This window comes from Chiloscyllium punctatum, chromosome 19 (genome assembly GCF_047496795.1).
Source record: "Chiloscyllium punctatum isolate Juve2018m chromosome 19, sChiPun1.3, whole genome shotgun sequence".
Taxonomy (NCBI): Eukaryota; Metazoa; Chordata; class Chondrichthyes; order Orectolobiformes; family Hemiscylliidae; genus Chiloscyllium; species Chiloscyllium punctatum.
Window position 1 is genome coordinate 90,084,839 of NC_092757.1, and position 12,368 is coordinate 90,097,206.

Sequence of the window (12,368 nt, forward strand, 5' to 3'; positions counted from 1 at the left end):
GTTTCACTGTTGTGGCTTATGATATCTCAACTCATTGGTAATACTGGTTCTTAACATATTGCAATGATATATGCCATCATATAAATGTAAATAAAGCTGCTCAGTTAAATGTAGAGTGTAAGATTGGGATTTGTATTTCTAAAAGACAAATACTATCACATATTCAGAATAAGTACAGTAGATCCTCACTGTAATGGGAGGTAATAAAAAGTTGCATTATAATAACTAGAAAGTTTTATATCGTCTACAAATTATAACAGTGCAAAAGTGTTCTTGACTGTCATAACGGAACTGGGTTAATTTTTATTGTATTACAATATTTGAAAGTTTATTACCATCCATTGTTGTTTTTCCTGGTTTGCTTCAAAATTAATAACAGATTCACTCCAGATTGTAGAGCAGGTTCTCGATTAGAGTGATGCTGGAAAAGCACAGCAGTTCAGGCAGCATCCAAGGAGCAGGAAAATCGACGTTTCGGGCAAAAGCCCTTCATCAGGAATAGAGGCAGAGTGCCTGCAGGGTGGAGAGATAAATGAGAGGAGGGAGGGGGTGGGGAGAAAGTAGCATTGAGTACAATAGGTGAATGGGGGTGGGGGTGGAGGTGATAGGTCAGGGAGGAAGGTGGAGTGGATAGGTGGAAAGGAAGATAGACAGGTAGGACAAGTCATGGGGACAGTGCTGAGTTGGAAGTTTGGAACTGGAGTGAGGTGGGGCAAGGGGAAACGAGGAAGCTGGTGAAGTCACATTGATGTCCTGGGGTTGAAGTGTTCCGAGGTGGAAGATGAAGCGCTCTTCCTCCAGGCATCGGGTGGTGAGGGAGCGGCCGTGAAGGAGGCCCAGGACCTCCATGTCCTCGGCTGAGTGGGAGGGGGAGTTGAAATGTTGGGCCACAGGGCGGTGTGGTTGATTGGTGCGGTTTCCCAGAAATGTTCCCTAAAGCGTTCTGCTCGGAGGCATCCAGTCTTCCCAATGGAGAGGAGACCGCATCGGGAGCAATGGATACAATAAATGATATTGGTGGATGTGCAGGTAAATCATTGATGGATGTGGAAGGCTCCTTTGGGGCCTTGGGTGGATGTGAGGGAGGAGGTGTGGGCGCAGGTTTTGCAATTCCTGTGATGGCAGGGGAAGGTGCAAGGATGGGAAGGTGGGTTGTTGGGGGGCGTGGACCTGACCAGGTAATCATGGAGGGAATGATCTTTGCGGAAGTTGGAAAGGGGTGGGGAGGGAAATATATCCCTGGTGGTGGGGTCTGTTTGGAGTTGGCAGAAATGTCAGCGGATGATTTGGTTTATGCGAAGGTAGAGCATTCAATCACTGTTGATATGGGGTTCCATTGCCATTTCTCATGTTTAAACCTTAAACAAATTTTCAGGTTCTCTTCATTTCTTTCATCGTATGTTCCACTCATTAGTTAATAATATACTTCACTTTTTTCTTATCCTTTCAATTGTGGTTGTACTCTGAATCATTGAACCAGGCATTTCTCCTTGGTTACTCTATATAGAAATTACAGTAATCTCAATAGTCCCTGAACTACTACACTAATTTTGCTATAGCAGATCCTTGCTTGCTGAAGTTTAAAAGATGGGATTTACATGTGAAGGAACTGATACTAACATGGTCATTACATAAGATGAAAGACTCAAGCTAAATTTGTTTAATATTGCATTCACTGACACTGCAATCCTGTTGTTCTGATTTCTGTGTCGTATGATTCTGCTCCACAACCACCTGATGAAGAAGCAACACTTTGAAAACTAGTGCCTCCGAATAAACCTGTTATACTCTAACCTGGTGTTGTGTGATTTTTAACTTTGTCCACCCCAGTCCATCACCGGCACCTCCAAATCCATTTAAAAAAAGGTGGTCTTTTTCATAGCTTTGGAACATACATAGGCCAGTTTGCATTTTTTTTATTCATTCCACCAGGAGTAGATCAGCATTTATTATCCATCCCTAAGTGTCCTTCTCAAACAAGTGCAGCCCATGATAATGTGTGCTGCAAACACTGGTTCATTTTAAGTGAAATTCTGCTTAAATAATGGGTTTTTCAACAATCAGCTTGATATGGTCCCACCATCATCTTGTACAGTTGGATTAAGACTTTCATACTCATATTCTTGAACCCTCTTGAAGTAAGACCCCAGGATGGTACTTTAGGTATTCCACTAGTTCCAGCTTGCCAACCCAAATGACCCATTTATCCTCACTTTCTATTTTGTAATGCTTTTATATTGCTGCTACAGTTTCAGGGAACTTTTGTATTCCAATCCTGATTTTACTGTTATGCTGTGCATGAGATATGTTTTTACATTGAGCATCAAACAGACACCCAGATTCACTCCACCCCCCAACCCTGCATTTATCGTGGCCAGTTCACCTAATCTGCACATCTTTGGACTGTGGGAGGAAACCCAAGCACCCAGCAGAAACTGCACACAGACAGTCATCCAAGGCTGGAATTGAACCCGGGTGCCTGGCGCTATGAGGTAGCAATGCTGACCACTGAGTCACTGTGGTGCCCTGGGTTGGAGTTGTAATTACATTTCAGTTGTTATTGATCATATTCCTTCACTTGCAATTCTTTTAGGCCTAGGCTGAATAAGTACATTTTTACAAACAATAGACCACACAGTAATTTAAAAGAAATACCTCTGGTGTTATATGAGGAAAGTAATTGAAGTGCCAAACGAAGAGGAGGGAACTGACTTTATTGGGAATCTTAATACTGCTGAGCCCTAGTGTTTGCTTGGCAGTATGTAGTCGTGGCAATAACATCTGAAACTGGAAATAAACATGTTCCATTTATAACCATTTCATGCTAATTTAGAAAAGCCTGTCGCCAAATTCTCATTCTGTACAATTAGGTTAGCTGAATGTTATTACATGCTCTGTATTAGTAATCTGAGATATCTTATTTCTAATGAATTGAGAAAAGAACATTTGTGGCAGACTATTATAGTTAGGTAGACTAATATTGACCAAAACTACAGTTCGCATCATAATTTGAGAAGGAATGTACAAAAGGCCAGCTGAAAAGAATGCCCAACCATGAATGCCCAGAAGAATTGACACAGCCAAACTCTGCTGTATCCCCATTGCAATGACTTGACCAATTAGAATCTACTTACCTGGTTTGAGAATTAAAACTGACGCTTGATTGTTCTTGCTGCATCTCCAAGCCAGTTATGGCCCAATCAACCATTATCCTGTTTTCACACCATATGAAATGGTGTCTGTTTTTTTCAAGCCTATTTCTGGAATCCTTGGTGTGATAAGTGTAACAAAAATTTCAACTTCTAGTCTCCTTTCAGCAATTTGTGTTAATAATTCTTTTTTTCCAATATTGTCTTTCTTGAAGACCTTATGTCCTCTTTGAGCATAGTCCCTTAGATACACTTCCAAGCAACTGGCAGTACGTAAATAGTCAAGTAAGCATCTGCAGGTTGATTGTTGTTTCTGATGTCCTTAAACAGGTTTTTATTCAAGTTTCAGCCACATACCTGAACATTCCAACTGAAGTTGCTGTATAAAAGTGAGAATCAGTGTTGATTTACTGTTCCTGCAACTCAAGGGCATTGCAGTCAATTATGACAGTCCTTGCTGTCTTTATTGTGTGATCATCATACATGAGAGCTTAAGATCTATTTGACAAAACAAAGTATAAGTTTATATCTTCTGACATTTAGATGAGCTCCATTTTTATTTTCATTTTCATTACTTAGTTTTGACCAGGTTAATTAACATATCAACCAATAGGTAGGAAATCTTAAATTTTCCCAACAGCAAATTACCCTTGAATAAATCACAACAAACCTTTTTCAGTTTAAAACATCAAATTACTTGTGTTCATGAATAGGTAACAGTGTAACTTCTAAATTATTGTGTTGGAGATTATATGTAACACTTAAATTGAAAAGGTATATTTTCAAGTCCTGATGTTAATGTGAACAGAAGAGCCATTATTATATCAAATTTGTAAATAATGGTCAACAGCAATTATTTTTTTGACAGGCACTTTATGTCAAAAGAATGTTTACTTAGGATTCTAAAAAGGCTGTTATGAACAGTGAATAATCATTTCTTGTTTGTTTGAGCTTTATGGACAGATTTCCTTCTTTGTCAGTCAGCCATTGCAATTTTTATAATTATTAATCTGTTGAGTACATAAGCACTTTTTAGCTTTTAAAGCACCCATGATTTCTATTACATAACATTTGAAAAATTGTTTTACTGTGGATTTCTGAAGCAGAATATTTTAATGTAGAATTAGTGAATTGTGTGGAACATTTCTTTTTCAGTCTTCTGTTTTGATCAGTTAATATAGAATATCCCAGTAAAATCCTCTTCAGTTATGATTTTATTTCTCAGTTAACCTTTCTGACCAATTTTATCACTTATATGAAAAGGGAAAGGGACTTGTTTGCACAATACACCTGGATATCTTAATTATAGTTGTGGTCTGGACACCTTCCCACAAGTGCAAGAATCTGTTAGCAGTTGACTGACCTACAAATAAAAGCCTACCGTGCAAACATAATACATTTCTGGCAAGCCGTACAGGCCAAGAGTGAGACACCCACCCCTCAGTGGATAATGTCAGTCCTTGAAGTTCTGCCAGCCTGTCGGTCTGGTTAGCAGAATTAGTAATTCCAACAAACCAGAACTGAATAGTTGGTACTGCCACACTGCAAGCAGGCACACTAATTAATCTGTTTTAATTAAATGTTGTAATTGTACCAGCCTCCACCACTTCCTCTGGCAGCTCATTCCAAAAATGCACCACCTTCTGCATGAAAACGTTGCCCCTTAAGTCCCTTTTAAACCTTTCCCCTCTCACCCTAAGCCTATGCCCTCTAGTTTTGGACTACCCCACCCCAGGGAAAGGACCTTGTCCATTTATCCTATCCATGCCCCGCATGATTTTGTAAACCTCCATAAGATCACCCATCAGCCTCCGATGCTCCAGGGAAAACAGCTGCAGCCTATTCAGCATTTCCCGATAGCTCAGATCCTCCAACCCTGGCAAAACCTTGTAACTCTTTTCTGAACCCTTTCAAGTTTCACAACATCCTTCTGATAGGAAGGAGACCAGAATTGCATGCAATATTCTAAAAGTGTTTATACTTCTTTCATTTGTAAATCGCAAAACCTTTTTTTAAAAAGTTACATTCTGAAGTGAACTTTAACAATTGGTGTCATCCCAGATAATATATTGAAGGTGTTAGCCGCCTGTGTGCTGCTGTCTGCACCATACTGTTTAGACTGATTTTAATCTTAAAAAATGAATTAACAAATGAATCAGTTTTTAGATTAGAATCAATCTAAACAGTATGGCTCAGACAGCAGCACACAGGGGACTTACACTTTCAATATATTATCTGGGCTGACATCAATTGTTAAAGTTCACTTCAGAATGTAACTTTTATATAAAAAGTTCTGCGATTTACATATGAAAGAAGTGAGACTAACATAGTCATTCTAACAGGTGAGAGACTTAACAAACAATCAAGGTACTTTTCAATGTATAATTGCAGTTACATCACACTGCAAACTTTTGCTATAAATTCTGTGTCTTACAATCGTGTACTCCACAACCACCTGATAAAGGAGTAGCGCTCCGAAAGCTAGTGCTTCCAATTAAACCTGTTGGACTACAACCTGGTGTTGTGTGATTTTTAACTTTGTACACCCCAGTCCAACACCGGCATCTCCAAATCACACTATCATTCTTAGCGATAACTGAAATCTCCTTACAAATTAATATCCCAATTTCCTGCTAACTATAGGGGCCTATAATACAATCTCAAAAAGGTGATCATCCCTTTTTTATTTCTCAGTTCCATTCCCAGGAATATCTTCCCTAAGTACAGTAATCATGCTATCCCTTATCGAAAACGCCACTCCCTCTTCTCTTGTGCTTCTCTGTCTATCCTTCATGTAGCATTTGTATCCTGGAACATTAAGCTGCCAGTCCTGTCCATCTCTGAGCCACATCTTTGTAATTGCTGTGATATCCTTGTCCCATGTTCCTAACCATGCCCTGAGTTCATCTGCTTTCCCTGTTAGGGCTCTTGCATTGAAATAAATGCAGTTTAATTTATCAGTCCTACCTTGTTCTCTGCTTTGTTTCTAACTGTTTGACTCGCCCCTTTTCCCAATTGTACCAGTCTCAGCTTGATCTCTTTCCTCACTATTTCCCTGGATCCCACCCCGCCTCCTTACTAATTTAAATCCTCCTGAGCAGCTCTAGCAAATCTCCCTGCCAGTATATTAGGCCCCTTCCAATTCAGGTGCAATCTATCCTCCTTGTACAGGCCACTTCTATCTTAGGAGAGATTCCAATGATCCAGAATTGTGAACTCTTCTCCCCTGCACTAGCTCCTCAGCAATGCATTCATCTGCTCTATCCTCCTATTCCTACCCTCACTGGCTCATAGCAGCGGGAGTAATCCAGATATTACTACTCTCGAGGACCTCCTTTTTAAATTCCTGCCTTTCTATATTCTCCCTTCACAATCTCATCCTGGCCCTTTCCTGTGTTGTTAGTTCCATTATGTACAATGACCTACTGCTGGTCCCTCTCTCCTGTGAGAACATTCTGCACCCTCTCTGAGATATCCTTGATCTTGGCACCCAGGAGGCAACACACCATTCTGATTTTTTGCTGCTGGCCACAGAAGTGTCTGTCTGTGCCTCTGTCGAGAGAGTCCCCTATCGCAGTCAATCACTTGGAACCCGATGTATGGCTCACTGTGATATGAGGGACAACTCAGAATAAGAATGTTGTGGTATTTCCACCATCCAAATTTCAGTAATGTACTACAGTGATAGTTGTTATAGAGGAAAATTTTTGAAATCCATTGCTAAAATGATAAGTGCACAGATCAAGTGGGTCACTGGATCAAGATCCTAGAATCGCCTCCCTACAGCATTGTGGGTCTACATGCAATACGTGGACTGTAGTAGTTCAAGGCAGATCACCACCACCTTCTCAAGGCAGAAGTGGGTACTGCAGATGCTGGAGATTAGAGTCAAGATTAGAGTGGTGCTGGAAATGAACAGCAGGTCAGACAGCATCCGAGGAGCAGGAATTCCTGGTGAAGGGCTTTGCCCGAAACGTTGATTTTCCTGCTGCCTGACCTGCTGTGTTTTCCCAGCACCACTCTAATCTTAACCACCTTCTCAAGGGCAATTAAGGATGAGCAACAAATGCTGTCTCAGTCAGTGACACCAAAGTCCCACAAATTAATTTTTAAAATGGTGCCATATTTGAATCCTTTATGTTTGCTATAGGAAAGAAGAGTTTTATCACATATTAAAACAACTTGAGGTAAATTAGATCAAATGATTTAATTAATTGGAAAAAAAATGTCAATAATACTAGGGATATAATATGGTAATGCAATTTGAAACATTTATTCTCTTGATGGATTATCATTTGTATACGTAAACAGCTTTTCACTATAACTTAATTCTGACCAACTTGTAACTCTTAATTTATGTTCCTGTGTTCACTGTTGTGCTTTTTTTATATATAGTTCATTTGTTCTGTTTATGTGAAGCACTTTGAAATTGCTTCCTAATTCTCAAAGCATTGTCATTCCACATCGGATTATAGACTGTTCATATTTGTTGAGGTGAAGATTGTGGACTGATTTGTATGAAAGTATATTGGAATCAATGTAAAGCATATTAAAATGAATGCAGCATCTTCATGGTTGCTTGATTTCCGCCTAGTTTATTTGTATTTGCTTGTTTGATTCAAGTTTCTTGAAATGAGCTTTAAACATCATTGCTCTGTATAGCACTAGAATTTAAATATACTTATAGCAGAATCAAATTTAAAGTGACAGGTTTGTGGAAAGATATAAACCCAGATTTTGCAGTTATAATGATGTTGAAATTGTCAACTTTCTCTGGCATTATTCTGTGAAATGGTCAGTGACTTCTGTCATCCAAACATGTAGATTTAAAATATAGAAATCCAGACATTGCTGAGAGGATTCCCTGCTCCTCCATAGATTCTGTCTTTGACACAAATTAAAATATTTTTTCAAATAGTTTATGATACTTCAGATTGTTTAATGTGTATGCTACAATTTTTATTCTGCTGTCTGTGAAGTTATGCAACAAAAATGACGATTGAAATTTGCATCCTACGTACTGGTTTATTGCCTTTGCAAAAATTGGATTGGCTGCTTAGCCAACTTGAGAGCAACACTACTTCGGAAGGATAGAGATTCCCCCTACAACCGGTTCCAGAATTAAAATAACATTGGAAAAAATTAATTATACACCACTGCTTGTTTGATGTTTGTGGATAACTTTCTTTGAGATTAGATTAATTACAGTGTGGAAACAGGCCCTTCGGCCCAACAAGTCCACACTGACCCGACGAAGCATAACCCACCCAGACCCATTCACCTACATTTACCCCTTCACCTAACACTACAGGCAATTTAGTATGGCCAATTCAATAACCTGCACATTTTTGGATTGTGGGAGGAAACCGGAGCACCCAGAGGAAACCCACGCAGACACGGGGAGAATGTGCAAACTCCACACAGACAGTCGCCCTAGGACGGAATTGAACCCGGGTCTCAGGCGCTGTGAAGCAGCAGAGCTAACCACTGTGCCACCATGCTGCCCACAAGTCAGCACCATCAGTTTCAATAGATTGCAAAATTCACACTTGTAATGTTTTATGGTATTCAAAATGAATTAGTGTCAATCATTTAGTTTTCCCATCTAGAGAAAAGGAGGGTTAGCACCAAATATGTAAAATCACAAATATTTGTGATTTTACATATTTACTGTTAATCGATAATGTATCTATTATTCACTGTACTGGCGTGATAAAAGCCTGCAATTTGAGAAAGCAAATCAACTTCTGTAGCTCAGTATATAAGTCATAATCTCTATACCATTTTTTAATGCTGGACTGAGGAACATTAGCTATCTGCTGTATTTTGGTAACAAGTTATACTTTAATCAGCCCTCTATTTCATTATTTTCAGCATGTCATCTTGAGAGTGGCCTTTGAAGCAATCTTAAAAATCAGTTACAGTTTAAAGCTTTGTTTCTTGGAGCACTGTTGTATTTTGAATCAGTTCTTTTCAAAATTAGCACTTGTCTTTCACAAGTACATTAGACGGAGAAATGTGTTGAATCTTACAATTTGAGCCAGATCATTTTTTTCATTACATTTAAATGTTTTGTCTGTTTAAATACTGTGAATACATAGGAGATTTCGTCTGATTTTGTTGTAGATCTTAATTTTACCACATCTATTTTACCTTCCATTCCCCACGAGGAAATTCAGTTGCCTTTCTTTAAAAATATGTGTATAAAATTCATCCGTAATTCTCACTTGAACAACTAACCTTGGCATCATGTACCTGCACTTCTAATTTGTAAAAGAATTACAAAGCTCAATGTGATTCAGTTGAATGAACATGAAATACCTGTGAAACAATCACAGTAGTTAAATGCTGAAGACTGATCAATGGGGTCAACGGAATGATCCACAGGCCTTTAGTGTACTTTTCAACTCTTTTATGCATTTGAATTTGTGTATTTAATCAAAGGGAATATCATTACTTTTTCAAGAAATCTAGAAAGTACTTTTCAAGTGAGTAAAAGATCAGTCATTGTAATATATCCCTTTCTCTCTCTCTCTCTCTCTCTCTCTCTCTCTCTTTCTCTCTCTCTCTCTCTCTTTCTCTCTCTTTCTCCCCCTCTCTCTCCCTATGTCTCTCTCCGTCTCTCTCTCTCTCTCTCTCTCTCTCTCCCCCGCTCTCTGTCTCCGTCTCCTCCATCAACTCACTTATTCCACCCTCCTCTAACACCACTGTTCCCTGTCTTCACCATAAATACAACCTTTTCCTAGCTCCTGTCTTTTGAAGGAGGGTCACTGGACTCAAATTGTTAACACTCTTTTCTCACCACAGATGCTGCTATTGAATTAACATTGTGATGCACTTTTTGAAGTACTTATTTATTGTGTGGCAACCTGTTCTTTTTTTTAATTCTTTTGTAGAATGTGGGCATGGGCAGCATTTGTTGTCCATCGTTAATTGTCTTTCTTAAGGTGGTGGTGAATTGTCTTCTCTGCAGTCCATGTATTGTAGGTACACCCACAGTGCTGTTAGGAAGTGAGTTCCAGTGACAGTGAAGGAACATTATGTAGTAAAAACAATAACTGCAGATGCTGGAAACCAAATTCTGGATTAGTGGTGCTGGAAGAGCACAGCAGTTGGATGCTGCCTGAACTGCTGCGCTCTTCCAGCACCACTAATCCAGAACATCATGTAGTGCCAAGTCAGGAAGAATGCTGTATCTTGGAGGAAAACATGCAGGTGGTGGTGTTTCTCTGATCTGCTGCCCTTGTTCTTATAAGTAGTAGAGTTTACAAGTTTGAAAAGCGTTTTTGAAGCCATGTGAGACCGTTTCTACCTTTTCTTGCCCTATCCATCCTGAGTTGAGTTTCAATCTTCACTATGAAGATTGTCTGTTTCGAATTCTGTTGAAGATGAAAATCTGGCATGCAACAAAAAACTTTTGAGATATTCAGCAGGTTATGAAGCATCTGTCAAGAGAACCCAAGTCTGTCGACTGGCTGCATGATTTTTTTCTTTGTTTAGTCTTATATGAAAGTTCAGCCTTGCTATACAAGCTTTGACAATTTTAATGAGCAACTATTTGTTTTTACTTGTTGTTCCTCTCCAGGTTGAACTGAAACGGAAATATAATGACCAGCATTCACGAACACGTGGTTTGCTTCCTGGTAGTCAGTGGTATGAAATTCAAGCATTTCGAGCGCTGAATCAAGCCCTGGGCAGGTAAAAGTTCATAGGTCAAAGAAATCCTCAATCAGCCAGCGTTTTGTGGTGGCCAATGAGGTTCTGCAGGTTCTAGTCCATTAAATAAGTCCAGTTAGTAGGAGAGGAACTAACAAAATTCCTGAGAGGCAAAAAATTGTACTTGGTAGAACATCTACCTTAATAGAACAACTTTGTAATAGGCCCGTTAATTATTTTGCAACAGATGTACAGTATAAATAATAAATTTTTACCAATGTAGTTATCTTGATATTAGGAATGAAATAGAATCGCAGTTCATAAATGTTTGTGTGGAAAAGGTTTGATTGATTATGGTGTTGAAGCTCAAGAAATTATGGCAAAACTTTGAACGAAGTGCTAGCCAGCCTATGTCTATAATCTGTGGTTTGAAATTTATGCTGGTACCTAGGTAACTATTGCAAGCTTGTTTACACTGTACAAGACGTATACTGAATAACTGAATTTTCCAGGATAAATTCCCAAAAAATAAATTTTTCACCTTTCTACATTCTTCTTCAAACAAATCCCTTGTTGCTAAGAAGCATATAGGTGATTTGTTTCCAGCTCTCTCCACTACACCTAAGATTGTAATTGAGAGTGCAGCAGAACACTTTCCCATTAATTTTCAACCAGTTATGAGGGGTTTCTGATTAAAATAATTTTCAGTAGTTCTGCAGCGAATTCAAAGTGAATCAAGAGGTAATGGTGTCCATGAGGCAATCAACTGGAATCCTTTTGAAATTGTGGGTTAAATAAGTACCAATTCCTCCAATGAATCAAGGGCCAGAGTATTCGTATGATGTGGAGGTGCTGGTGTTGAAGTGGGTTGGACAAGGTTAAAAATTACATGATACCAGGTTATAGTCCAACAGATTTGTTTGAAACACAAGCTTGCAGAGCCTCATTCCTTCTTCAGGTGCTAGTATTCCTAAATGAAGATGCAAATAATTAATGAATTCAAGTTTCTTGAAAGTTTGATAGCTTCCAAAGTGTGTTCATTCTATTTGAAATAATTGTATGCATTTGGAAATGTTTTGCTCACTCTTTCTAAATTGCCTTTTCTATTTTTCCTTCTTCCTACCTTAAGAGGAATTGTTGTGTAATCTTAAGTGTGTTTTGTAAGGTGGAACTTGCCTCTCTTCAGTGGAAAACTAGCAGCGCTTAACTAGCAGGAGTGAACATATCTATGAATAATTGTTTGTTAGTACAAAATTTGAGTATTACTGAAATAAAGGACACATTTTGCTGAAGCCTTCACCTTGTATTCATTTAAACAGTTGCAAGGATACAATTTCAAGAATTGAAGAAATTTAGCTTGTTTCATTTAGCCACAAATATGTGACATTAATTGGGGTGTGTCTGTGAATTGCATCAGTGCAACAATATAGCCAAGGCACTTTGATAATGCGCTTCATGCTCTTCCAAAACCATGATATTCGTTAGATTCTGATATATTGCAACATCTCTAGTTGCTTTATTCAAGATGACAAAAATTCAGCTCCACTTTAATATTTGTGCTGA

The 12,368-nt window shown here is 38.8% G+C and overlaps 1 protein-coding gene across 3 annotated transcripts in view; it reads left to right on the forward strand.

Moving 5' to 3' along the window:
- The window catches only part of brip1 (BRCA1 interacting helicase 1), a 229,580-nt gene that overhangs the window by 203,740 nt on the left and 13,472 nt on the right, over positions 1-12,368 (forward strand). For all 3 annotated transcript variants that reach the window (XM_072590032.1, XM_072590033.1, XM_072590034.1), the window contains exon 17: positions 10,735-10,847. In XM_072590032.1, the coding sequence (XP_072446133.1) occupies positions 10,735-10,847 (113 nt within the window). The remainder of the gene's footprint in view (positions 1-10,734; positions 10,848-12,368) is intronic.